At 37.3% G+C, this 24896-nt stretch overlaps 1 protein-coding gene across 1 annotated transcript in view; it reads left to right on the top strand.

The window, feature by feature from the left end:
• The window catches only part of LOC107197078 (ribonuclease inhibitor), a 381190-nt gene that overhangs the window by 17162 nt on the left and 339132 nt on the right, over positions 1 to 24896 (top strand). The window contains exons 3-7 of the mRNA XM_049463203.1: positions 10050 to 10427; positions 12705 to 12815; positions 15335 to 15367; positions 17254 to 17286; positions 19873 to 20068. Of these exons, the coding sequence (XP_049319160.1) occupies positions 10050 to 10427; positions 12705 to 12815; positions 15335 to 15367; positions 17254 to 17286; positions 19873 to 20068 (751 nt within the window). The remainder of the gene's footprint in view (positions 1 to 10049; positions 10428 to 12704; positions 12816 to 15334; positions 15368 to 17253; positions 17287 to 19872; positions 20069 to 24896) is intronic.

Here is a 24896-nt window from a genome sequence, read left to right as displayed (position 1 = left end):
AGGTGGTGTGTGTGTAGATTATATGTGGTGTGTGTGTAGATTATATGTGGTGTGTGTGAGTAGATTTTATGTTGTGTGTGTGTAGATTATATGTGGTGTGTGTGTAGATTATATGTGGTGTGTGTGTAGATTATATGTGGTGTGTGTGTGTGTGTAGATCTTATGTGGCGTGTGTGTGTGTGTGTGTAGATTATATGTGGTGTGTGAGTAGATTATATGTGGTGTTTGTGTGTAGATTATATGTGGTGTGTGTGTGTGTAGATCTTATGTGGTGTGTGTGTGTAGATCTTATGTGGCGTGTGTGTGTGTGCGTGTAGATTATATGTGTATTGTGTGAGTAGATTATATGTGGTGTGTGTAGATTATATGTGGTGTGTGTGAGTAGATTATATGTTGTGTGTGTGTAGATTATATGTGGTGTGTGTGAGTAGATTATATGTTGTGTGTGTGTAGATTATATGTGGTGTGTGAGTAGATTATATGTGGTGTGTGTGTAGATTATATGTGGTGTGTGTGTGAGTAGATTATATGTGGTGTGTGTGTGTAGATTATATGTGGTGTGTGTGTAGATTATATGTGGTGTGTGAGTAGATTATATGTGGTGTGTGAGTAGATTATATGTGGTGTGTGTGTGTAGATCTTATGTGGCGTGTGTGTGTGTGTGTGCGTGTAGATTATATGTGGTGTGTGAGTAGATTATATGTGGTGTGTGTGTAGATTATATGTGGTGTGTGTGAGTAGATTATATGTTGTGTGTGAGTAGATTATATGTGGTGTGTGTGTGTGTGTGTGTAGATCTTATGTGGCGTGTGTGTGTGTGTGCGTGTAGATTATATGTGGTGTGTGTGTAGATTATATGTGGTGTGTGAGTAGATTATATGTGGTGTGTGTGTGTGAGTAGATTATATGTGATGGGTGTGTACATTATATGTGGTGTGTGTGTGAGTAGATTATATGTTGTGTGTGTGTAGATTATATGTGGTGTTTGTGTGTAGATTGCATGTGGTGTGTGAGTTGATTATATGTGATGTGTGTGTAGATTATATGTGGTGTGTGTGAGTAGATTATATGTTGTGTGTGTGTAGATTATATGTGGTGTGTGAGTAGATTATATGTGCTGTGTGTGTGAGTAGATTATATGTGGTGTGTGTGTGTGTACATTATATGTGGTGTGTGTGTAGATTATATGTGGTGTGTGTGTAGATTATATGTGGTCTGTGTGTGTGTAGATTATATGTGGTGTGTGTGTAGATTATATGTGGTGTGTGTGTAGATTATATGTGGTCTGTGTGTGTGTAGATTATATGTGGTGTGTGAGTATACATTATATGTGGCGTGTGTGTGTGTGTGTGTGTGTGGATTATATGTGGTGTGTGTTTGTAGATTATATGTGGTGTGTGTGTAGATTATATGTGGTGTGTGTAGATTATATGTGGTGTGTCTGTGTGTAGATTGTATGTGGTGTGTGTGTAGATTATATGTGGTGTGTGTGTAGATTATATGTGGTGTGTGTTTGTAGATTATATGTGGTGTGTGTGTGTGTGTGTAGATTATATGTGGTGTGTCTGTGTGTAGATTATATGTGATGTGTGTGTGTAGATTATATGTGGTGTGTGCAGATTATATGTGGTATGTGTGCATAGATTATATGTGGTGTGTATGTGTAGATTATAAGTGGTGTGTGTGTAGATTATATGTGGTGTGTGTGTGAAGATTATATGTGGTGTGTGTGTAGATTATATGTGGTGTATGTGTGTGTAGATTATATGTGGTGTGTGTGTAGATTATATGTGGTGTGTGTGTAGATTATATGTGGTGTGTGAGTAGATTATATGTGGCGTGTGTGTGTGTAGATGTTATGTGGCGTGTGTGTGTATGTGCGTGTAGATTATATGTGGTGTGTGAGTAGATTATATGTGGTGTGTGTGTAGATTATATGTGGTGTGTGAGTAGATTATATGTGGCGTGTGTGTGTGTAGATGTTATGTGGCGTGTGTGTGTATGTGCGTGTAGATTATATGTGGTGTGTCTGTGTGTAGATTATATGTGATGTGTGTGTGTAGATTATATGTGGTGTGTGCAGATTATATGTGGTATGTGTGCATAGATTATATGTGGTGTGTATGTGTAGATTATAAGTGGTGTGTGTGTAGATTATATGTGGTGTGTGTGTGAAGATTATATGTGGTGTGTGTGTAGATTATATGTGGTGTATGTGTGTGTAGATTATATGTGGTGTGTGTGTAGATTATATGTGGTGTGTGTGTAGATTATATGTGGTGTGTGAGTAGATTATATGTGGCGTGTGTGTGTGTAGATCTTATGTGGCGTGTGTGTGTGTGCGTGTAGATTATATGTGGTGTGTGAGTAGATTATATGTGGTGTGTGTGTGTGTAGATGTTATGTGGCGTGTGTGTGTATGTGTGTGTAGATTATATGTGGTGTGTGAGTAGATTATATGTTGTGTGTGAGTAGATTATATGTGGTGTGTGTGTGAGTAGATTATATGTGGTGTGTGTGTAGATTATATGTGGTGTGTGAGTAGATTATATGTGGTGTGTGTGTGAGTAGATTATATGTTGTGTGTGAGTAGATTATATGTTGTGTGTGAGTAGATTATATGTGGTGTGTGTGTAGATTATATGTGGTGTGTGAGTAGATTATATGTGGTGTGTGTGTGAGTAGATTATATGTGGTGTGTGTGTGTGTGTAGATTATATGTGGTGTGTGTGTAGATTATATGTGGTCTGTGTGTGTGTAGATTATATGTGGTGTGTGTGTAGATTATATGTGGTGTGTGTGTGTAGATTATATGTGGTGTGTGTGTGTAGATTATATGTGGTGTGTCTGTGTGTAGATTGTATGTGGTGTGTGTGTAGATTATATGTGGTGTGTGTGTAGATTATATGTGGTGTGTGTTTGTAGATTATATGTGATGTGTGTGTGTAGATTATATGTGATGTGTGTGAGTAGATTATATGTGGTGTGTGAGTAGATTATATGTGGTGTGTGAGTACACACACGCACACGCACACACCGATGGTGTTTGGACTGGGGTAAGGAACGGGACCTCACTATTCAGCGCTGCTGTTTTAATAAATATATAAGTAAATTTGAAGCATTAAATGTAGTTTATTTAATTTACATTAGGAACGTGGGGCGGGAGCGGCAGAAATGTGTATGTGGCGGGCGGGCGCGGGATTGAAAGAAGCAATTTTTTTGTGGCGCGGTAACGAGACAGAAACGCGGGAGCGTGGAAGAGTGGGTTTAAAAATCAGTCTCGCGCAGACCTCTATTATACATGATAAAAAAAATGCAGGCTCTTCGAAACTGATTTATATAATAAAACGTAAGGGGTAATGTGGCAACAGTAGGGGCTAAATCGGTTACAAAAGCCTGGCCTACAAAAATGATGTCTGAACGAATTTCCTCTCATCTAATATAATTTAAAATGGTTTAAAAATGTAAAATAATTTCTAAGCAAACGAAATATTTAATATTGAGCTTATAGCCCAAGTGCAAAAATACAAAATCAGTAATAAGACTATGCCCTGCACAATCCTTAAACCGAAATAGACCAAGTACAATAACGTCATTAACAATGACTTTCCTCTACTCTAATATAATTTAACATGGTTTAAAAATATAAAATAATTTCTAAACAAACGAAATATTTAATATTGAGCTTATAGCCCAAGTGCAAAAATACAAAATCAGTAATACGGCTATGCCCTGCACAATCCTTTAACCGAAATAGACCAAGTACAGTTTACAATGACTGTCCTCTAATATAATCAACAATGTTTAAGAATATAAAATACTTCCTGAACAAACGTTTTTTTTGTTTGTTTTTTTAAGCAAATAGCCTAAGTGTGAAAACACAAACAGCAATTTACTGGGCTGGCTTGCGCAGCGGAGAAACCGTGCAGCAGCAGCCTCGGTGTGGGGCAGCAGAAATTCCGGGATGAAAACACAAAGAAATCTGGGCTAAAAACACAGAAAAAATATGGGGTGAAAACACAAAAATCCGGGATAAAAACACCAAAAATCCGGGGTGAATATGTCTCGTCGGTCAGAGCAAATTGAACATTTTTCAGTGGATTAAAGGGGCCGTGATTTGCTTTTTTTTTTTTTTTTACACCTCTTTTTTTAAAAACGACTATTCGAATATTCGCTTCGAATCAGTGCCGAATATCCGGAGCTCAAAAAACGCTATTCGGGCCAGCCCTAGTGTGTGTGTGTGTGTGTAGATCTTATGTGGCGTGTGTGTGTGTGTGCGTGTAGATTATATGTTGTGTGTGTGTAGATTATATGTGGTGTGTGTGTAGATTATATGTGGTGTGTGGGTAGATTATATGTGGTGTGTGAGTAGATTATATGTGGTGTGTGAGTAGATTATATGTGGTGTGTGTGTGTGTAGATCTTATGTGGCGTGTGTGTGTGTGTGCGTGTAGATTATATGTGGTGTGTGAGTAGATTATATGTGGTGTGTGTAGATTATATGTGGTGTGTGTGAGAAGATTATATGTTGTGTGTGAGTAGATTATATGTGGTGTGTGTGTGTGTGTAGATCTTATGTGGCGTGTGTGTGTGTGCGTGTAGATTATATGTGGTGTTTGTGTGTAGATTGCATGTGGTGTGTGAGTAGATTATATGTGGTGTGTGTGTGAGTAGATTATATGTGATGTGTGTGTAGATTATATGTGGTGTGTGTGTGAGTAGATTATATGTTGTGTGTGTAGATTATATGTGGTGTGTGAGTAGATATGTGGTGTGTCTGTGAGTAGATTATATGTGGTGTGTGTGTGTGTGTAGATTATATGTGGTGTGTGTGTAGATTATATGTGGTGTGTGTGTAGATTATATGTGGTCTGTGTGTGTGTAGATTATATGTGGTGTGTCTGTGTGTAGATTGTATGTGGTGTGTGTGTAGATTATATGTGGTGTGTGTGTAGATTATATGTGGTGTGTGTGTGTAGATTATATGTGGTGTGTGTAGATTATATGTGGTGTGTGTGTGTAGATTATATGTGGTGTGTCTGTGTGTAGATTGTATGTGGTGTGTGTGTAGATTATACGTGGTGTGTGTGTAGATTATATGTGGTGTGTGTGTGTAGATTATATGTGGTGTGTCTGTGTGTAGATTATATGTGGTGTGTGTGTGTGTAGATTATATGTGATGTGTGTGTGTAGATTATATGTGTTGTGTGTGTGCAGATTATATGTGGTGTGTGTGTGTGTATAGATTATATGTGGTGTGTATGTGTAGATTGTAAGTGGTGTGTGTGTGAAGATTATATGTGGTGTGTTTGTAGATTATATGTGGTGTATGTGTGTGTAGATTATATGTGGTGTGTGAGTAGATTATATGTGGTGTGTGTGTGTGTGTAGATCTTATGTGGCGTGTGTGTGTGCGTGTAGATTATATGTGGTGTGTGAGTAGATTATATGTGGTGTGTGTGTAGATTATATGTGGTGTGTGAGTAGATATGTGTTGTGTGTGAGTAGATTATATGTGGTGTGTGTGTGTGTGTGTGTGTAGATCTTATGTGGCGTGTGTGTGTGTGCGTGTAGATTATATGTTGTGTGTGTGTGTAGATTATATGTGGTGTGTGTGTAGATTATATGTGGTGTGTGAGTAGATTATATGTGGTGTGTGAGTAGATTATATGTGGTGTGTGTGTGTGTAGATCTTATGTGGCGTGTGTGTGTGTGTGTGCGTGTAGATTATATGTGGTGTGTGTAGATTATATGTGGTGTGTGTGAGAAGATTAAATGTTGTGTGTGAGTAGATTATATGTGGTGTGTGTGTGTGTGTGTAGATCTTATGTGGCGTGTGTGTGTGTGCGTGTAGATTATATGTGGTGTTTGTGTGTAGATTGCATGTGGTGTGTGAGTAGATTATATGTGGTGTGTGTGTAGATTATATGTGGTGTGTGTGTGAGTAGATTATATGTTGTGTGTGTGTAGATTATATGTGGTGTGTGAGTAGATTATATGTGGTGTGTGTATGTAGATTATATGTGGTGTGTGTGTGTAGATTATATGTGGTGTGTGTGTAGATTATATGTGGTCTGTGTGTGTGTAGATTATATGTGGTGTGTGTGTAGATTATATGTGGTGTGTGAGTATACATTATATGTGGCGTGTGTGTGTGTGTGGATTATATGTGGTGCGTGTAGATTATATGTGGTGTGTGTGTGTAGATTATATGTGGTGTGTCTGTGTGTAGATTGTATGTGGTGTGTCTGTGTGTAGATTGTATGTGGTGTGTGTGTAGATTGTATGTGGTGTGTGTGTAGATTATATGTGGTGTGTGTTTGTAGAGTATATGTGGTGTGTGTGTGTGTGTGTAGATTATATGTGGTGTGTCTGTGTGTAGATTATATGTGATGTGTGTGTGTAGATTATATGTGGTGTGTGTGTGCAGATTATATGTGGTGTGTGTGTATAGATTATATGTGGTGTGTATGTGTAGATTATAAGTGGTGTGTGTGTAGATTATATGTGGTGTGTGTGAGTAGATTATATGTTGTGTGTGAGTAGATTATATATGGTGTGTGTGTGTGTGAAGATCTTATGTGGCGTGTGTGTGTGTTTGTGTGTAGATTGCATGTGGTGTGTGAGTAGATTATATGTGGTGTGTGTGTGTGTGTGAGTAGATTATATGTGATGTGTGTGTAGATTATATGTGGTGTGTGTGTGAGTAGATTATATGTTGTGTGTATGTAGATTATATGTGGTGTGTGAGTAGATTATATGTGGTGTGTGTGTGTAGATTATATGTGGTGTGTGTGTGTGTGTAGATTATATGTGGTGTGTGTGTAGATTATATGTGGTGTGTGTGTAGATTATATGTGGTGTGTGTGTAGATTATATGTGGTGTGTGTGTGTAGATTATATGTGGTGTGTGTGTAGATTATATGTGGTGTGTGTGTAGATTATATGTGGTGTGTGTGTAGATTATATGTGGTGTGTGTGTGTAGATTATATGTGGTGTGTGTGTGGATTATATGTGGTGTGTGTTTGTAGATTATATGTGGTGTGTGTGTGTAGATTATATTTGGTGTGTGTAGATTATATGTGGTGTGTGTGTGTAGATTATATGTGGTGTGTCTGTGTGTAGATTGTATGTGGTGTGTGTGTGTGTAGATTATATGTGGTGTGTGTCGATTATATGTGGTGTGTGTAGATTATATGTGGTGTGTGTGTGCAGATTATATGTGGTGTGTGTGTGTATAGATTATATGTGGTGTGTATGTGTAGATTAAATGTGGTGTGTGTGTAGATTATATGTGGTGTGTGTGTGTAGATTATATGTGGTGTGTGTGTGAAGATTATATGTGGTGTGTGTGTAGATTATATGTGGTGTGTGTGTGTGTAGATTATATGTGGTGTATATGTGTGTAGATTATATGTGGTGTGTGTGTAGATTATATGTGGTGTGTGTGTGTGTGTAGATTATATGTGGTGTATGTGTGTGTAGATTATATGTGGTGCGTGTGTGTGTGGATTACATGTGGTGTGTGTAGATTATATGTGGTGTGTGTGTAGATTATATGTGGTGTGTGTGTGTAGATTATATGTGGTGTATGTGTAGATAATATGTGGTGTGTGTGTGTAGATTATATGTGGTGTGTGTGTGGATAATATGTGGTGTGTGTGTGTAGATTATATGTGGTGTGTGTGTAGATTATATGTGGTGTATGTGTGTAGATTATACGTGGTGTGTGTGTAGATTATGTGTGGTGTGTGTGTGTGTGTAGATTATATGTGGTGTGTTTGTGTGGATTATATGTGGTGTGAGTGTGTGTGTAGATTATAAGTGGTGTGTGTGTAGATTATGTGGTGTGTGTGTAGATTATATGTGGTGTGTGTGTAGATTATATGTGGTGTGTGTGTAGATTATATGTGGTGTGTGTGTGTGTAGATTATATGTGGTGTGTGTGTGGATTATATGTGGTGTGTGTGTGTGTAGATTATATGTGGTGTGTGTGTAGATTATATGTGGTGTGTGTGTAGATTATATGTGGTGTATGTGTGTAGATTATACGTGGTGTGTGTGTAGATTATGTGTGGTGTGTGTGTAGATTATATGTGGTGTGTGCGTAGATTATATGTGGTGTGTGTGTAGATAATATGTGGTGTGTTTGTAGATTATATGTGGTGTGTGTGTGTGTGTAGATTATATGTGGTGTGTGTAGATTATATGTGGTGTTTTTGTGTAGATTATATGTGGTGTTTTTGTGTAGATTATATGTGGTGTTTTTGTGTAGATTATATGTGGTGTGTGTAGATTATATGTGGTATGTGTGTGTGTAGATCATATGTGGTGTCTGTAGATTATATGTGGTGTGTGTAGATTATATGTGGTGTTTTTGTGTAGATTATATGGTGTTTTTGTGTAGATTATATGTGGTGTGTGTAGATTATATGTGGTGTGTGTGTGTGTAGATTATGTGTGGTGTGTGTGTAGATTATATGTGGTGTGTGTGTGTGTGTGTGTTGATTATATGTGGTGTGTGTAGATTATATGTAGTGTGTGTGTGTGTGTAGATTATGTGTGGTGTGTGTGTGTAGATTATGTGTGGTGTGTGTGTGTAGATTATATGTGGTGTGTGTGTGTGTGTAGATTATATGTGGTTTGTGTTTGTAGATTATGTGTGGTGTGTGTGTAGATTATATGTGGTGTGTGTGTGTGCGTAGATTATATGTGGTGTGTGTGTAGATTATATGTGATGTGTGTAGATTATATGTGGTGTGTGTGTGTGTAGATTATATGTGGTGTGTGTGTAGATTATATGTGGTGTGTGTGTGTGTGTAGATTATATATGGTATGTGTATAGATTATATGTGGTGTATGTGTGTAGATTATACGTGGTGTGTGTGTAGATTATGTGTGGTGTGTGTGTGTGTAGATTATATGTGGTGTGTTTGTGTGGATTATATGTGGTGTGTGTGTGTGTAGATTATATGTGGTGTGTGTGTGGATTATATGTGGTGTGTGTGTGTAGATTATATGTGGTGTGTGTGTAGATTATATGTGGTGTATGTGTGTACATTATATGTGGTGTGTGTGTAGATTATGTGTGGTGTGTGTGTGTGTAGATTATATGTGGTGTGTTTGTGTGGATTATATGTGGTGTGTGTGTTCGTATAGATTATATGTGGTGTGTGTGTGTGTAGATTATGTGTGGTGTGTGTGTGTAGATTATATGTGGTGTGTGCGTAGATTATATGTGGTGTGTGTGTGTAGATAATATGTGGTGTGTGCGTAGATTATATGTTGTGTGTGTGTAGATTATATGTGGTGTATGTAGATTATATGTGGTGTTTTGTGTAGATTATATGTGGTGTGTGTGTGTGTAGATTATATGTGGTGTGTGTAGATTATATGTGGTGTGTGTAGATTATATGTGGTGTGTGTAGATTATATGTGGTGTTTTTGTGTAGATTATATGTGGTTTGTGTAGATTATATGTGGTGTGTGTGTGTGTATGTAGATTATATGTGGTGTGTGTGTGTAGATTATATGTAGTGTGTGTGTGTGTGTGTAGATTATGTGTGGTGTGTGTGTGTAGATTATGTGTGGTGTGTGTGTGTGTAGATTATATGTGGTGTGTGTGTAGATTATATGTGGTGTGTGTGTAGATTATGTGTGGTGTGTGTGTGTAGATTATATGTGGTGTGTTTGTGTGGATTATATGTGGTGTGTGTGTGTGTGTGTAGATTATATGTGGTGTATGTGTGTATATTATATGTGGTGTGTTTGTGTGGATTATATGTGGTGTATGTGTGTGTGTAGATTATATGTGGTGTGTGTGTGTATATTATATGTGGTGTGTGTGTGTAGATTATATGTGGTGTGTGTGTGTGTAGATTGTGTGTGTGTGTGTAGATTGTGTGTGTGTGTGTGTAGATTATATGTGTGTGTGTGTGTGTAGATTGTGTGTGTGTGTGTAGATTGTGTGTGTGTGTGTGTTTGTGTAGATTATATGTGGTGTGTGTGTGTGTGTGTTTATTAAAGGTTCTGTTGGTTTTGTTTACAGAGTCTACAGGGAGGTTCAGGGTGGTGGTTCCAGAAGCTCCTGTTTCCAGTGTTTCTGGTTCTGATGTTGTTCTGTCGTGTTCTGTACGAGAGTTTGATCGTCCGAACATCCTGGTGAACGCTGTGGATCTGAACGTTACTTGGTCCAGATCAGACCTGAATAATTCACTGGTTCATCTCTACGGGAATCATAAAGATCTAAACACAGATCAGATTCCTTCTTACAGAGGAAGAACCGCTGTGTTTAAAGAGCAGCTGAAGAATGGAGACGTCTCACTGAATCTCTCCAACGTTCGGATTACTGATGAAGGAGAATACACATGCAGAGTTGACTCTACGACCTGGAAGAGTGATAAAACTATTAAACTCTCAGTTAAAGGTAAACATTTCAGTTGAGATGTGTTTCAGGTCGTGTTCACACATATCTGAATATCACTCTTTCTCTGTGTTTCAGCTTCCTGATTACACAAACACAATGTTATATTTCACTGAAAATGAGTGGAGATCATGATTCTCATGATTCTCATGAGAACGTGTAAAACACAGCTTTTTAAAAACACACTGAATGTTACACTTGCAAGCTTTGTGCTGAAAAAAAATATTGCATCTTAAACAGAAAACACAGAATTATGTAACATAATTCCACTTTTCAGTGTCTAGTCAATGCATATATTGTATTCTGATTTTGGAGTGTCAACTTTTGACATCTTTGATGTTTTGGGTTTCATGATTTTGTTTGAAAATAAATTGTGTTTTTTTTATTCTGACAAAAATATATATTTTCAGAAATATATAGCAGCACAGATAATTTAATTTATTATCTATCAACTAACTAGAGCAACAGATCACACAAAGACACAAGCAAAGGTTGTAGGTCTAAATATGCTATTCAAAATATGCTATTCAAAAACAGAGATTGTAGAAAGATACCACCAAAGGAGCGTTTGCTCTGTACTTGAATTCCTTTTTGTAGGGGAGGAGACAACTGGTCTATTCCTTGTCCTCCTAAAGTGTATTTCGTCTTTCCGGGTCTTTAGATGAGACTTATGTGAGATACTTATTTAATCTAATCTGACTCCAATTTATAAATACCAACTAGAAAGATAACAGTTAACATTTTTCAGTAGCACTCTTACTAAGAATTAGAATCTGTCTCAGCGAAACCAGGTCTGGTTAAATAGTTCAGTGATAGGTGATATAGACATAAAAATACACAACACCCAAAAATACTACATAACGTGAAAACAGTCCAGCACATGGGTTGAGATGTTCAGCGGTCCAGAATGCAGCACACCTGCATCTTAAAGGGAATGACTACTGACACACTGATTTATTTCTGGTTTATGTCACGTTAAGCCCAAAACTACACCCATGAATAATTAAGATAATTAGTACACACCTTTTGCACGGTAGGAGCTGCGCAAGGCGCAATATAAAAAAAAACACAGGTTCAAATCATTCAGTGGTGCACCTGTGATAGCAATACGCCAGACATTTACCTAAACACACCTGACTTCCAGACGACCATGCCCACCAGTGTAGATCTAGTCTGAAACAGTGTTGCTTTTTAATTGAGGCAGGCGCAAGGCCTGAAAATAGACTGTTGACGGGGTGTAAGATAGCAATGGGCATCACAATGTACTGTGTGCAGGGTGTAAAATAGGACCCTGACATCAAATAGTTCCTAATGTATGAAATACCAAAAATACAAAAAAAGCTACTGTGGCGATCGCAAGGCAGACATCGACTCGGGAAGCACGGTCAACCTAAAAGCGCTTTATTTTTAACAGGGCACGTCTCACTTATGGCATATACAAATGCCAGGAGCGTAATACCCAACCAACCCACAGTGTAAAAACAGCCCAAAGGTCACTAAACTAGCTCTGAGTCTCCCAGATGGTAGATTCAGAGTGGTGCCCACTACTCTGCATAACCCCTCCTACGAGAGATGCCCCACACCTGTCATCACTCGCACACAGGCACACAGCGGCGAACACACAGCATAACAGACCCACCCCCTATACTCGCTACACTACATTTGTTGAGGAAGTATATGGATTACAAATAGATTGGTGTCTGTTGTTGAATGGATTCAACAGGTAACCAGATGCAAACCAGATTAGCCCACTCTTTATTTGTGATTTAACTATAATAATCAACACCCTTTCTGATTTCATATTGAGTGTATCATTGCAAGTATTTAATTACTTTAAGAAACCCTTACAATATAGTCTGCTTGTGTTTCAGTTTATTCCACTTTGTTCAATAAACAATCTTTTTTCTTAGAGCAGGTAATATCCATTTCATAAACAATTAAAAACTGTGGTGATGACAATAACTCCTCGCAGTCCTACTTGTGAGTACTTGGAGAGTGTCATGAAAAATGCTTATATTTTTCTGTATGCTGGTTTAGCCGATCAAGTGTTTTGTTTAAGAATAACAAAATTGTAATGTTTTAACCATTATTCAGAATTACAAAAACAAAACAAGTTGACATTAGAAATAATTTAAACTGTTTACTTACAGTCAGTCAATAAACAGGTTAAACAGAATTGATAATCAATATCAGTATTGGTAAAGAAACACACACTCTAGTTCTTGTAAAAGTCTGTGACTGGAGGCAGAAATGTAAATGAATGTTTTGATTGTGTTTCAGAGTTTGTACCCAGTGAAACTGGTAAAACTGATGGAATTGCTGTTGGAATTACCATTGTTGTACTTTTACTCATGGCTGTCCCGGCTGGAATCCTTTTTCACTTCTATAACGGTAAGCCATCTCTCTCTGTTAGTGCATGCCTGCAGCACATTTTCTTCCAACATCTGTGTTTTTTTTAAAGCTTTACATTTCTTAAAATGCACCACACTGCTGAGATAACTTCTAGTGTACAAGGCTTTTTCACATGATCTGTTTCTGTCAAATTTCCACACATAAATATCTGTGCCTTTATTTAATTAATAAGACCCATTTATTCTCTTGGAGTGATATAGTAAAATACACATTTAGTAAACCACAGTGAATGTGTTATAGTACAGACGGGAGTCAGACGCTTGTGATACTTTAATACAAGTGTCATCTTTTATGTAGTCTTTATACAGGCAAGAGACAAAAACAAAGACAGACATGCAAAATATCAGAACCAAATCACGAGCCAAAATAGTGGCGAAAAATTTGATTCAAAAATCATGTAAATACAGAATAAACAGTGGAAATGGGCAAGGAAAAAACCTAGTCAACAAGAAAAAAACAGGCCATACACAGGAATACAAATAGAATAAGAATAAACAGTATGTCACTGGTGAAATAGGAAATACAGACTTAAAAATTAACAATGGTTGAAAATAATGTGCATAATGTGACTGGTTTGAGTACGGACAGGTGATATTGTCAGATGCATGCTGGGAATTGTAGTTCTGGAGTAGAGTTTGTCCATTGATGGTTTGGACTTCATAGTCAGTATCAGGTTTGACAGCACGTCAGTCCATGTAGGCTGATGGACTACACATGACGACCCTCAACGTCTCCAGATGACCCACTAACTCCACTTTGTTACTGGACTGAACTGGACTTCCTGGGGCAGCCCCTAGGATAACCTCTAGGATAAGAAACTGGCTTCTTAGGATGATGTTGATGAAAATCAGCCACCAAGCCAAGATCCACCAAGTATGAAGCAGGAATGCAACTTCTCTGGTTGGATCCTTTGGCTCATACCCCTCCCATTCAATCTGGTGCTGCAAAACACCTCCACACCGCTGAGAGTCCAGCAAACAGCATAAGCAGACATCCCATTGAAAGTCACCAGACCTGGAGGGATCAAACCAAGCGTAGCCTTGCGAAATGAACCTAAAATAACAGGTTTAAGAGAATTTGACTGTATTAACTGGGCAAATCCAATTAATATGTACATTTGCTAACACTTTTCAAGGTCATATACAGTCAGATGTATTTGGGAAACTATTTTTTTTACTTCCCTCAGTGGTTGACAGCCAGCCTCTGTCTCTGTGTTGATAGTAAGGGTTCTTCCCCCAATAGCAGTCCGGCTTGTTCTTTTGACAGTACAACACAGCTTTGATGCACTGATGTGTATCCTCCCATACCTCCTCTCTTCACTTTATCCAGTCATCAACTGCAGAACATCAGTGATATATATCACCTGGTTTTAGACCACAATAATTTATTGTCCAGACGGACAGTTCTGGTGGAAACAGGAGAGTTGAGGTGCACATTGATTTGTGTCGTGATTTGATCAGCCGTGGTTTTATGTTTTTTGGATACAATCCAGGTTAGCACCCAAACAGGCCTTTTAGACAGCTTCCTTGTCCACAGTTAATCCTGTTGGATGTGGTTGGTCCTTCTTGGTGGTTTGCTGAAATTACCCTGGATACTGTGGCTTTTGATACATCACAAAGACTTGCTGTCTTGGTCACAGATGCGCTGGCAAGACGTGCACCAACAGTTTGTCATCTTTTGAACTCTGGTATTTCAACCATAATGTTGTGTGCATTGCAATATTTTGAGCAAAACTGTGCTCTTACCCTGCTAACTGAACCTTCACACTCTGCTCTTACTGGTGCAACGTGCAATTAATGAAGATTGACCACCAGGCTGCTCCAATTTAGCCGTGAAACCTCCCACACTAAAATGACAGGTGTTTCAGTTTCATTGTCCAACCCCTGTGTATATAAAAGTTTGATTATGGACCCAATCTGTTGTATTCAAATAATATAAGATTGTTTTATAACAGATCAGTGGGGCAGTTATAAACATCTGAGAGAATAACTGCTAAGCTCACTCTAATTTATAGGTCCAGAGTTAGAATCACTCTAGAATGAGTCTAGTAGTGCAATTATTTTGAATTATGCATGTGTGAAAAAAACTAAAAGTGTAAACAAGTCATGTTTCCATCACTCTTTCTGCATTTGGCTTTAGAAACTTTAGAAGTTTTTAACCATATCCTGGTGTAAAAAATATTAAAGTGTTTTTGCACATTTTCACAGTTTAGAGAAATTGGTGGACTGAATAATCGAATTATTACTTGTTCAAATGATGTTTTCCTTTTAGAACGTGACTTTTAATTTATATTTGTCCACATAATATTAAACATCTCATTAATACATCATACACACACATACATACAAACACACATACACACACACACACACACACACACACACACACTGAGTGAGAGAATATAGCATGTTTTTTGGAGTAGGCTAGCTAATTATTATACATCAGAATAAACACTTGATTCCATGTTCATATTTTCATTGTAACATTTCTGTTTACAGAAAAAAAGAAAAAAGAGGAAGAAATCGAGAATGGTAAATAAAACTTGTTTTAATATGAGCATAATGAAATCTTGTATCTCACCAGTCAGCACTGGATCAATGAGGTTAATGTAGCTGACAAATAATGAAGCTTTTACCTCACCGGCACTTTACATCACTGGCCTTTTGAAACTAATGTACAGTGGGTACCCCTTTAAATGTTTCACTCTTCATTTTATTGCAGCCATTTGCTAAAATCGAACAAAAATTCTCATTAATGTACACTCAGTACCCCATCTTGACAAATAAAAACAGAAATTAAGAATGTTTTTTAAGAAAAACTGAAATATAATATGGTCATAAGTATTCAGATTTGAAGAGGACCGGACAGCACTCGTATAATATCCAAGTGTATTTATTAGACTCACAGAAAAAACGAACGTTTCGGCCCTTAGGTCTTCCTCAGCGTGCTCTCCAAACACCAGACCCGCTGCTAAATGGACAAATAAATAATGCTAAATAGCATTATTAACTGGGCAAATCCAATTAATATGTACATTTGCTAACACTTTTCAAGGTCATATACAGTCAGATGTATTTGGGAAACTATTTTTTTTACTTCCCTCAGTGGTTGACAGCCAGCCTCTGTCTCTGTGTTGATAGTAAGGGTTCTTCCCCCAATAGCAGTCCGGCTTGTTCTTTTGACAGTACAACACAGCTTTGATGCACTGATGTGTATCCTCCCATACCTCCTCTCTTCACTTTATCCAGTCATCAACTGCAGAACATCAGTGATATATATCACCTGGTTTTAGACCACAATAATTTATTGTCCAGACGGACAGTTCTGGTGGAAACAGGAGAGTTGAGGTGCACATTGATTTGTGTCGTGATTTGATCAGCCATGGTTTTATGTTTTTTGGATACAATCCAGGTTAGCACCCAAACAGGCCTTTTAGACAGCTTCCTTGTCCACAGTTAATCCTGTTGGATGTGGTTGGTCCTTCTTGGTGGTTTGCTGAAATTACCCTGGATACTGTGGCTTTTGATACATCACAAAGACTTGCTGTCTTGGTCACAGATGCGCTGGCAAGACGTGCACCAACAGTTTGTCATCTTTTGAACTCTGGTATTTCAACCATAATGTTGTGTGCATTGCAATATTTTGAGCAAAACTGTGCTCTTACCCTGCTAACTGAACCTTCACACTCTGCTCTTACTGGTGCAACGTGCAATTAATGAAGATTGACCACCAGGCTGCTCCAATTTAGCCGTGAAACCTCCCACACTAAAATGACAGGTGTTTCAGTTTCATTGTCCAACCCCTGTGTATATAAAAGTTTGATTATGGACCCAATCTGTTGTATTCAAATAATATAAGATTGTTTTATAACAGATCAGTGGGGCAGTTATAAACATCTGAGTGAATAACTGCTAAGCTCACTCTAATTTATAGGTCCAGAGTTAGAATCACTCTAGAATGAGTCTAGTAGTGCAATTATTTTGAATTATGCATGTGTGAAAAAAACTAAAAGTGTAAACAAGTCATGTTTCCATCACTCTTTCTGCATTTGGCTTTAGAAACTTTAGAAGTTTTTAACCATATCCTGGTGTAAAAAATATTAAAGTGTTTTTGCACATTTTCACAGTTTAGAGAAATTGGTGGACTGAATAATCGAATTATTACTTGTTCAAATGATGTTTTCCTTTTAGAACGTGACTTTTAATTTATATTTGTCCACATAATATTAAACATCTCATTAATACATCATACACACACATACATACAAACACACACACACACACACACACACACACACACACACACACTGAGTGAGAGAATATAGCATGTTTTTTGGAGTAGGCTAGCTAATTATTATACATCAGAATAAACACTTGATTCCATGTTCATATTTTCATTGTAACATTTCTGTTTACAGAAAAAAAGAAAAAAGAGGAAGAAATCGAGAATGGTAAATAAAACTTGTTTTAATATGAGCATAATGAAATCTTGTATCTCACCAGTCAGCACTGGATCAATGAGGTTAATGTAGCTGACAAATAATGAAGCTTTTACCTCACCGGCACTTTACATCACTGGCCTTTTGAAACTAATGTACAGTGGGTACCCCTTTAAATGTTTCACTCTTCATTTTATTGCAGCCATTTGCTAAAATCGAACAAAAATTCTCATTAATGTACACTCAGTACCCCATCTTGACAAATAAAAACAGAAATTAAGAATGTTTTTTAAGAAAAACTGAAATATAATATGGTCATAAGTATTCAGATTTGAAGAGGACCGGACAGCACTCGTATAATATCCAAGTGTATTTATTAGACTCACAGAAAAAACGAACGTTTCGGCCCTTAGGTCTTCCTCAGCGTGCTCTCCAAACACCAGACCCGCTGCTAAATGGAACAACCAGGTGTGTCGCCCCGCCCCACTTAGCTACGTCATTGCAGAGTCCACAGTATTACATGTTATTTTACACAAAAATATATAATAAATATACAAACATCAATGATGTGCAGAAATGAAAAGAGAAGATAACAAAAACAATTATTGAAAAAACAAATGCTTCAAAAATAATAATAATCACAATCTCATGGAAAAATACTAATCACAATCTTATAAAATTAAGTCCTACTCAAAATCAAATAACAATATCTTAAAGATCCAAATGCAAATTTTTTTTAAAGAAAACAACTCAAAGAAAAATCTTCATTCATACCTTTTGGATTTACTGTATTTAGTTTAAAAATGTACCAAGCCTCTCTCTGTAGGAGAAGCTGCTCCTGATTCCCACCTCTAGGTGAAGATTTTACAATTTCTAAACCCATGAAACGTAGAGAGTTAGCATCATGTCCAGCATTGTTGAAATGTCTAGCTACTGGGGATTTTTCATCTTTTTTTCTGATTGTACATTTATGTTCACAAATCCTTGTCTTTAATTGTCGTTTCGTTTTTCCTACATAGAGAAGGCCAGAAGGGCATACTAACAAATAAACCACAAAGGTGGACAGACATGTTATCCTGCCCCTGATTTTGAACTTCTCCTGTGTTTGTGGATGTACGTAACAGTCCTGTGTCCTCATATTGTTGCAAGCAACACAACTCAAGCATCTAAAATTACCATCCGAAATTTTGAAAGAAAAATGTACCTGCTTACTCGGCAGATTAGACCGACCCAACTGGTCCCTTAAATTGGAAGCTCTTTTATAACAAAACTGGGGTAGGTCTTGAAAAGCCTGTCCGATTCGTGAATCTCTACTCAGTATATGCCAATGACGATTAACCACACGTTTCAAAAAATGGGAAAGATGGCTGTATGTACTTACAAAAGTAAGTGGCTTAGACTTGCTTGGGCGGGTTGTGTAAAGTAAATCATCCCGTTTGATCTCCCGCACTCTATCTAAACAATCAATTAACAACGAATCACTGTATCCCCTAGTACGAAAACGCTCACATAACTCCTCTGCTTGTCTATTAAAAGCTACATCACTATCACAGATCCGACGTACTCTTAAAAGCTGACTATACGGTAAACTACGTTTCAGAGAAGTTGGATGATAACTGATATAATGCAAAAAAGCATTCCTATCAGTTTCTTTTCGATAGATCTCAGTATGCATATCCAAACCTACCCTTCTCACCAATACGTCAAGAAACGCTATGGATTCACCATCAGCCATTAAAGTGAAACTGATAGTAGGTAACCTAGAATTCATATAATCCAAAAAACAATCCAAATGCTCTTTTGTACCAGACCATATAAAAAATATATCATCTATATACCTATACCAAACCTTAATATACTCAAAAAATACTAGTACTATGGATGTATCAAGTTTATATACTAGTATTCCCCACAAAGCGGGTTTAGAGGCTTTACAATATTTTTTACAACAACGCAATCAGTTACATCCTCCGACGGATTTCTTACTGACGCTTACACAAGAGATACTGACGAAAAAATTATTTCATGTTCCAAAATAAATATTATTTACAAATTCAAGGTACAGCTATGGGTTCTCCAGTTGCTCCTAATTACGCCAATCTTTTTATGGGAAAATTTGAACAGGATTATGTATATTCCAATAATGTATTTTTTGAGTAATGTAAAAATATTAAAGATTTAGGACAGTGGTCAATGCTACAGTAGTGTGGAGTATGTTCCTTTATGTTAATTAAAGAATTGATATGTTTATTTGATTATGTTTATTTTTTCGTGTAATATTTGCTATTGAAAGTTAAACTCAGTGTATAGATCTAATATTTGCACATTTGATGGGAAGCTGTAAAATCCTGCAACTCCAGCTCCATACACCTTACTTAAAATACATTCCCATAAATATCTCCTCAGCTGAAGAGTATGTGTTAAAATTTCCCTCTACGACTCCTGACACAATGTAAATTTGTTATCTTTTTTATCTCCATGAAACAGTAATTAATAAAGCCAATAGGATATAAAAATGTAGAAAACATTATTTTGTTTAATAGATACGTCTAGGTCTGTTTCGCAAATAACTGGATTATCATTCTGTTCTGTTTGCAGTCACATCATTACTGTACTCAGACAAAGACGGTCATCTCCAACACCACAACCTCTCTCCACGTCAGTGGGATTATGTGGAGGAAACTTTACTGAAGTCTAAAGAGGAACTGAAAGAGTTTAATCTGAGAAAGTATGACCCGTCAGAGAGAGGAGTTGAGAAGCTGCAGAAAGTGATCGCATCATCCGAAAAAGCTCTGTGAGTAATTTATATTCAGAATATGCTGCTGCATTGTGTGTGTTTGTGTGTGTGTGCATAGTCCCTTACACGTGTGAAATGTAGTGATCATTAAACAGGAATCCTAGTAAAACTGATACAATACCTGAGAATTCGTATCATGTATGAACATATGCTGAGGTTCTAGATAACAGATTGTACATTTTAGTTTTTTATTATTATTATTATTATTAATATTATTATTGCATGAAACTGTATGGATATGAGCTAGAATAACAGATATAAAATATCTGGGTGTCACACCTTACTTGCAGGTGAGGGTGGTTGTGTAGAAAAAAAATGGCTGCAGTAACACATCCAGTGCAAGTGATTTTATTGGTGAAAGGTGCAAAAAAATTGGCAAAATATCAAAAGAAAAAGAAAACAAAAATAAACAAAGCAAAATATGTTTACAAACATTTACACAAAGAATCAACTTTTTACTTAAATTTGTAACATTGGTTCATATGTCAACCAACCATACCATTCTATACCATACCATCCCTCAACAAAACATGAAAATGAGGCCTTAAATAGGCCACTACTGGTCTACCCAACATAGCCAAACCAAAGTATTTTTCCTCTGCAGGGGGATACAATTATAAACAAACAAATCGCAGTGTACATTAAATCCTTTGACGATTAGTGAAGCCATTCACAAGCTGGTGGGTGGCGTAAAGTTTGTCAAAATCTTAAGAGATGGGAATCTAATGATTATATGTAGGAATAAAGATCAGCAGCGTGGCTTAATGAAATGCATAACACTACTTGGAAAGGAGGTTAAACCACAAATAAGGGAAGAAAGAGAGAACAATGCGTGTTATATCAGGAGTTTCAATTTAGGCAAATTAGGGTAAATGTCAGATGTGAAAGTAACAACAGTTAAATATTTTCAAATCAAAAGAGATGGCGTTAAAGTGCCTAGCATGTCTGTGTTACTGACCCTAAAAGAGGATAAACCAACTGAAAGAATTAGAATTGTGTATGTTAGATACATAGTAAGGCCATATATCCCCCCACCAACCAGATGCTTTAAATGCCAGCGTTTTGGGCATATTGCAGCTTTCTGTAAAGGTAAACTCTGTAAACTGGGCTAAATGCGGAGGGGAACATGAATACTGACAATATGAGAGACGAGCTAAAATCAAACTGTTGTTGTTGTTGTAACTGAAGGAGAACATAGTGCTGCATATAAAGGCTGTGATGCACATAAGAGAGCGGTTCAAATTCAGAATGTAAAAAACAAAAGATTACTCCACCCCAGTAATAAACATTCATTAATGCTGTAATGTTACCAAGGATACCCTCATAGTGGAAAAGAGAAAGTTTGTAGCTTTCATGGTGGAAATCATTAACTGCTCTGTCCAAACATCTAGCCGAACGGAGAGAGCTAAGATCATTGCAAAAGCAGCAGAGAAGTACTTGGAAATAGAAGAGTTGTCGGTTGAGAATATTATTGCAACGGCGGGGATAACAGAATCACAGTCAACAGGTGAAGAGGGAGTTCAGCAATGCTAACCATTTTACAGTGGAACGCTAGGAGTTTAATTGCTAACGGGCAAGAATTAAAACAATACATTTAGAAACAATCATGCAAACCAAACATTATTTGCATTCAGGAAACTTAGGGCTAAAACCCTCTCTTGACTTTACTTTGCACGGGTATACAGCTGTGCGTAAGGATAGAACTATAGATGGTGGAGTTGTCACCCTCATACAGCATGGCATTAACTAAAGAGATATCAGCAGGAACACAGAGAGTGAAGTGGTTATAATTGAAGTCTGGGTCAACAAATCGAAGATTAGAATAATTAACTTTTATAACACTTGCCAAAAAATTACTAGGGAAATGTTGGAGACTGTATGGGGCAAGGAGAACTCCAAAGTAGTAGTTTGTGGAGATTTTAATGCACACAGCACCCTGTGGAGAAGCACTAAAACAGATGGCAATGGAATATAATTGAAGACTTTATGGTTGATACATTGTTTGTGTGTTTAAATGATAGAAGAGGCACTCTGTATGATGCAGCGCACGGTGCAGAGTCAGCACTTGATCTTACATTAGTGTGACGGCAGCTAACTGGTTCCTGTACGTGGGAAGTGAGTAGTGATTATTCAATAGGCAGTGCCCATTATCCTATCTGGACTACGATAAGAAATCAGAATTTAAGCTTAGAAGAAAGCTTGAGTCCAAGATGGAAAATGAGAGAGTCTAATTGGGGGCTGGTAAATTTAAAAACGAGTAGCAAATTAATTTAAGTTATATCAAAGTTAAGTGATGATGTAGAGGAATTAAATACAATGATTACAAGTACTATATATGAGTCAGCGGAAGAAACAATAGGTAAAACATCTGGAGCTAGGAAGAAGAAAATGGTGCCTTGGTGGTCTGATGAGTGCAGAGAAAAATAAAGCCAAGATTTCTGTTGGAAAATTGGGATAGGAATACAGATTACTGACAGATGGTGCATGATAAGGAAAATGGGTGGCATGAGAAGAGATATCTCCCTACCAATTTTAAGAAGTGATGACACAGAAGCAGTGACTAACAGAGAAAAGGCAGAGATGCTTGCAAAAGCTTTTGTTAAGATACACATTTCACAGAATCTGTCTAGAGAAGAGTTTTCTAAAAGAATGAAGATCGTTGAAGAAAATATAAATTTGCTGGGGAAGAAGGATGTGGGTGAGAGCTCTTTAGAAGCTAATTTTACACTGTTTGAGCTAGAAAGAGCTTTGATAGGCATTAAAAATACCTCACCAGGGAGAGACAGGATATGCTACAAAATGATTGAGGAATTATCTGATGTAGCCAAAAAAATTATTTTGATATTATATTTTGATAAAATCTGCCAGGAAAAGACAAAACAGATTTCAAAAGCTACAGGCCAATAGCCTTGATGTCTAACTTGTGTAAACTCATGGAAAGGATGATTACTAAAAGATTGGTGTACAATTTGAAAAGTAGAGGGTTGATCACTCCCTACCAGAGTGGGTTTCGAAATGGAAAAACAACTATGGATCCTATAGTCTGCCTGGAGAATGAGATACGTAAGGCACAAGTTAACAAAGAAACTGTTTTAGCAACCTTTTTTGACATTACATTACATTACATTACATTACATTTGGCAGACGCTTTTATCCAAAGTGACTTACAATAGTGATGTAAATAAGGTTATAGAAGCTAAAGGTACAAATATTTTGATAGGGCCTGAAGGAGGTCAAAGGGGAATAATGGGTTAGTGGAGGAAAGAAGGGGAAGAAGCAAATGAGGTTAGAAGTAGTTAGTTTGTTAGAGGTGTTAGGAGAGTAAGTTCTCTCTGAAGTGTCTTTAGGAGTTTCTTAAAGATAGCGAGAGATTCTCCTGATCTGGTAGTGGAAGGTAGTTTGTTCCACCATGCTTTGTGTGAATGTTTGGCAAAGCGAGGCGACGTTCACTGGAGGAGCGCAGCGGCCGGGAGGGTAGTGTCTGAGTCATCCAGTACATACAGAATAGAAATTGCCATCCCACAAGGAAGTGTATGCAGCCCAATACTGTGTAATATTATGATTAATGATGTCTTTGATAGAGTGGATCAAAGGATAAGCAAAGCATTACATGCAGACAATGTGGCATTATGAGTAAGGGACCATAATATAGATAACTTAAAGTGCAGGATGCAAACAGCAATAAGTCAGGTTGAAAAATGCACATTTCAATGGGGCTTCCAACTTTCAATTGAAAAAACTCAGATCATCTGTTTTTCTAAGAAAAGAATAAACCTTACAATAGATCTCTAAAGCAAAAAACAGGCAATCTCTGAAGCAGGTCAGTGACCTAAGATATCTAGGACTGTGGTTTGATACCAAGCTTAATTTTAAAATGCATGTTCAAAAAATGATTGACAAATGTAAGAAAGCTACCAATCTTTTGAAATGCCTTTTTAGGGTACAGCTGGAGGGTGTCAGACCTTTCTCAGAAAAGAATATATACTGCAGTAATTCGTTTAGTATTCAGATTACGGATGCATGGTTTATAATTCAGCAGCAAAAACTACAGTAGCTGAACTGCGCAGGATGCAGGCTAAAGCTCTCCAGCTGTGTTGTGGAGCTTATCGTACTTCTCCAGTCCCATCTTTGCAAGTGGAAGTAGGGGAGATGCATTTATATCTTAGGAGGTTAAAGCTTTCTCTAGCATACTGGGTAAACCTACAAGGGTTAAAAGAATGCTGGGAATATGGGTGTACATTATGATCATGAATCAATACAAATACAGGTCCTTCTGAAAAAAATAGCATATTGTGATAAAGTTCATTATTTTCTGTAATGTACTGATAAACATTAGACTTTCATATATTTTAGATTCATTACACACAACTGAAGTAGTTGAAGCCTTTTATTGTTTTAATATTGATGATTTTGGCAAAAAAGTAAAGAAAAAACAAAAATCCCTATCTCAAAAAATAGCATATTTTATCCAACCAATAAAAGAAAAGTGTTTTTAATACAAAAAAAGTCAACCTTCAAATAATTATGTTCAGTTATGCACTCAATACTTGGTCGAGAAGCAGAAATGACGGCGTGGCATGGAGGCAATCAGCCTGTGGCACTGCTGAGGTGTTATGGAGGCCCAGGATGCTTCGATAGCGGCCTTAAGCTCATCTAGAGCGTTGGGTCTTGCGTCTCAACACTTTCTCTTCACAATATCCCACAGATTCTCTATGGGGTTCAGGTCAGGAGAGTTGGCAGGCCAATTGAGCACAGTAATACCATGGTCAGTAAACCATTTACCAGTGGTTTTGGCACTGTAAGCAGGTGCCATGTCCTGCTGAAA

The sequence above is a fragment of the Astyanax mexicanus genome, chromosome 13 (genome assembly GCF_023375975.1).
Source record: "Astyanax mexicanus isolate ESR-SI-001 chromosome 13, AstMex3_surface, whole genome shotgun sequence".
Lineage (NCBI taxonomy): Eukaryota > Metazoa > Chordata > Actinopteri > Characiformes > Acestrorhamphidae > Astyanax > Astyanax mexicanus.
The sequence above is the reverse complement of the archived record's forward strand: the minus strand, read 5'-3'. Positions and strand labels throughout refer to the sequence as shown.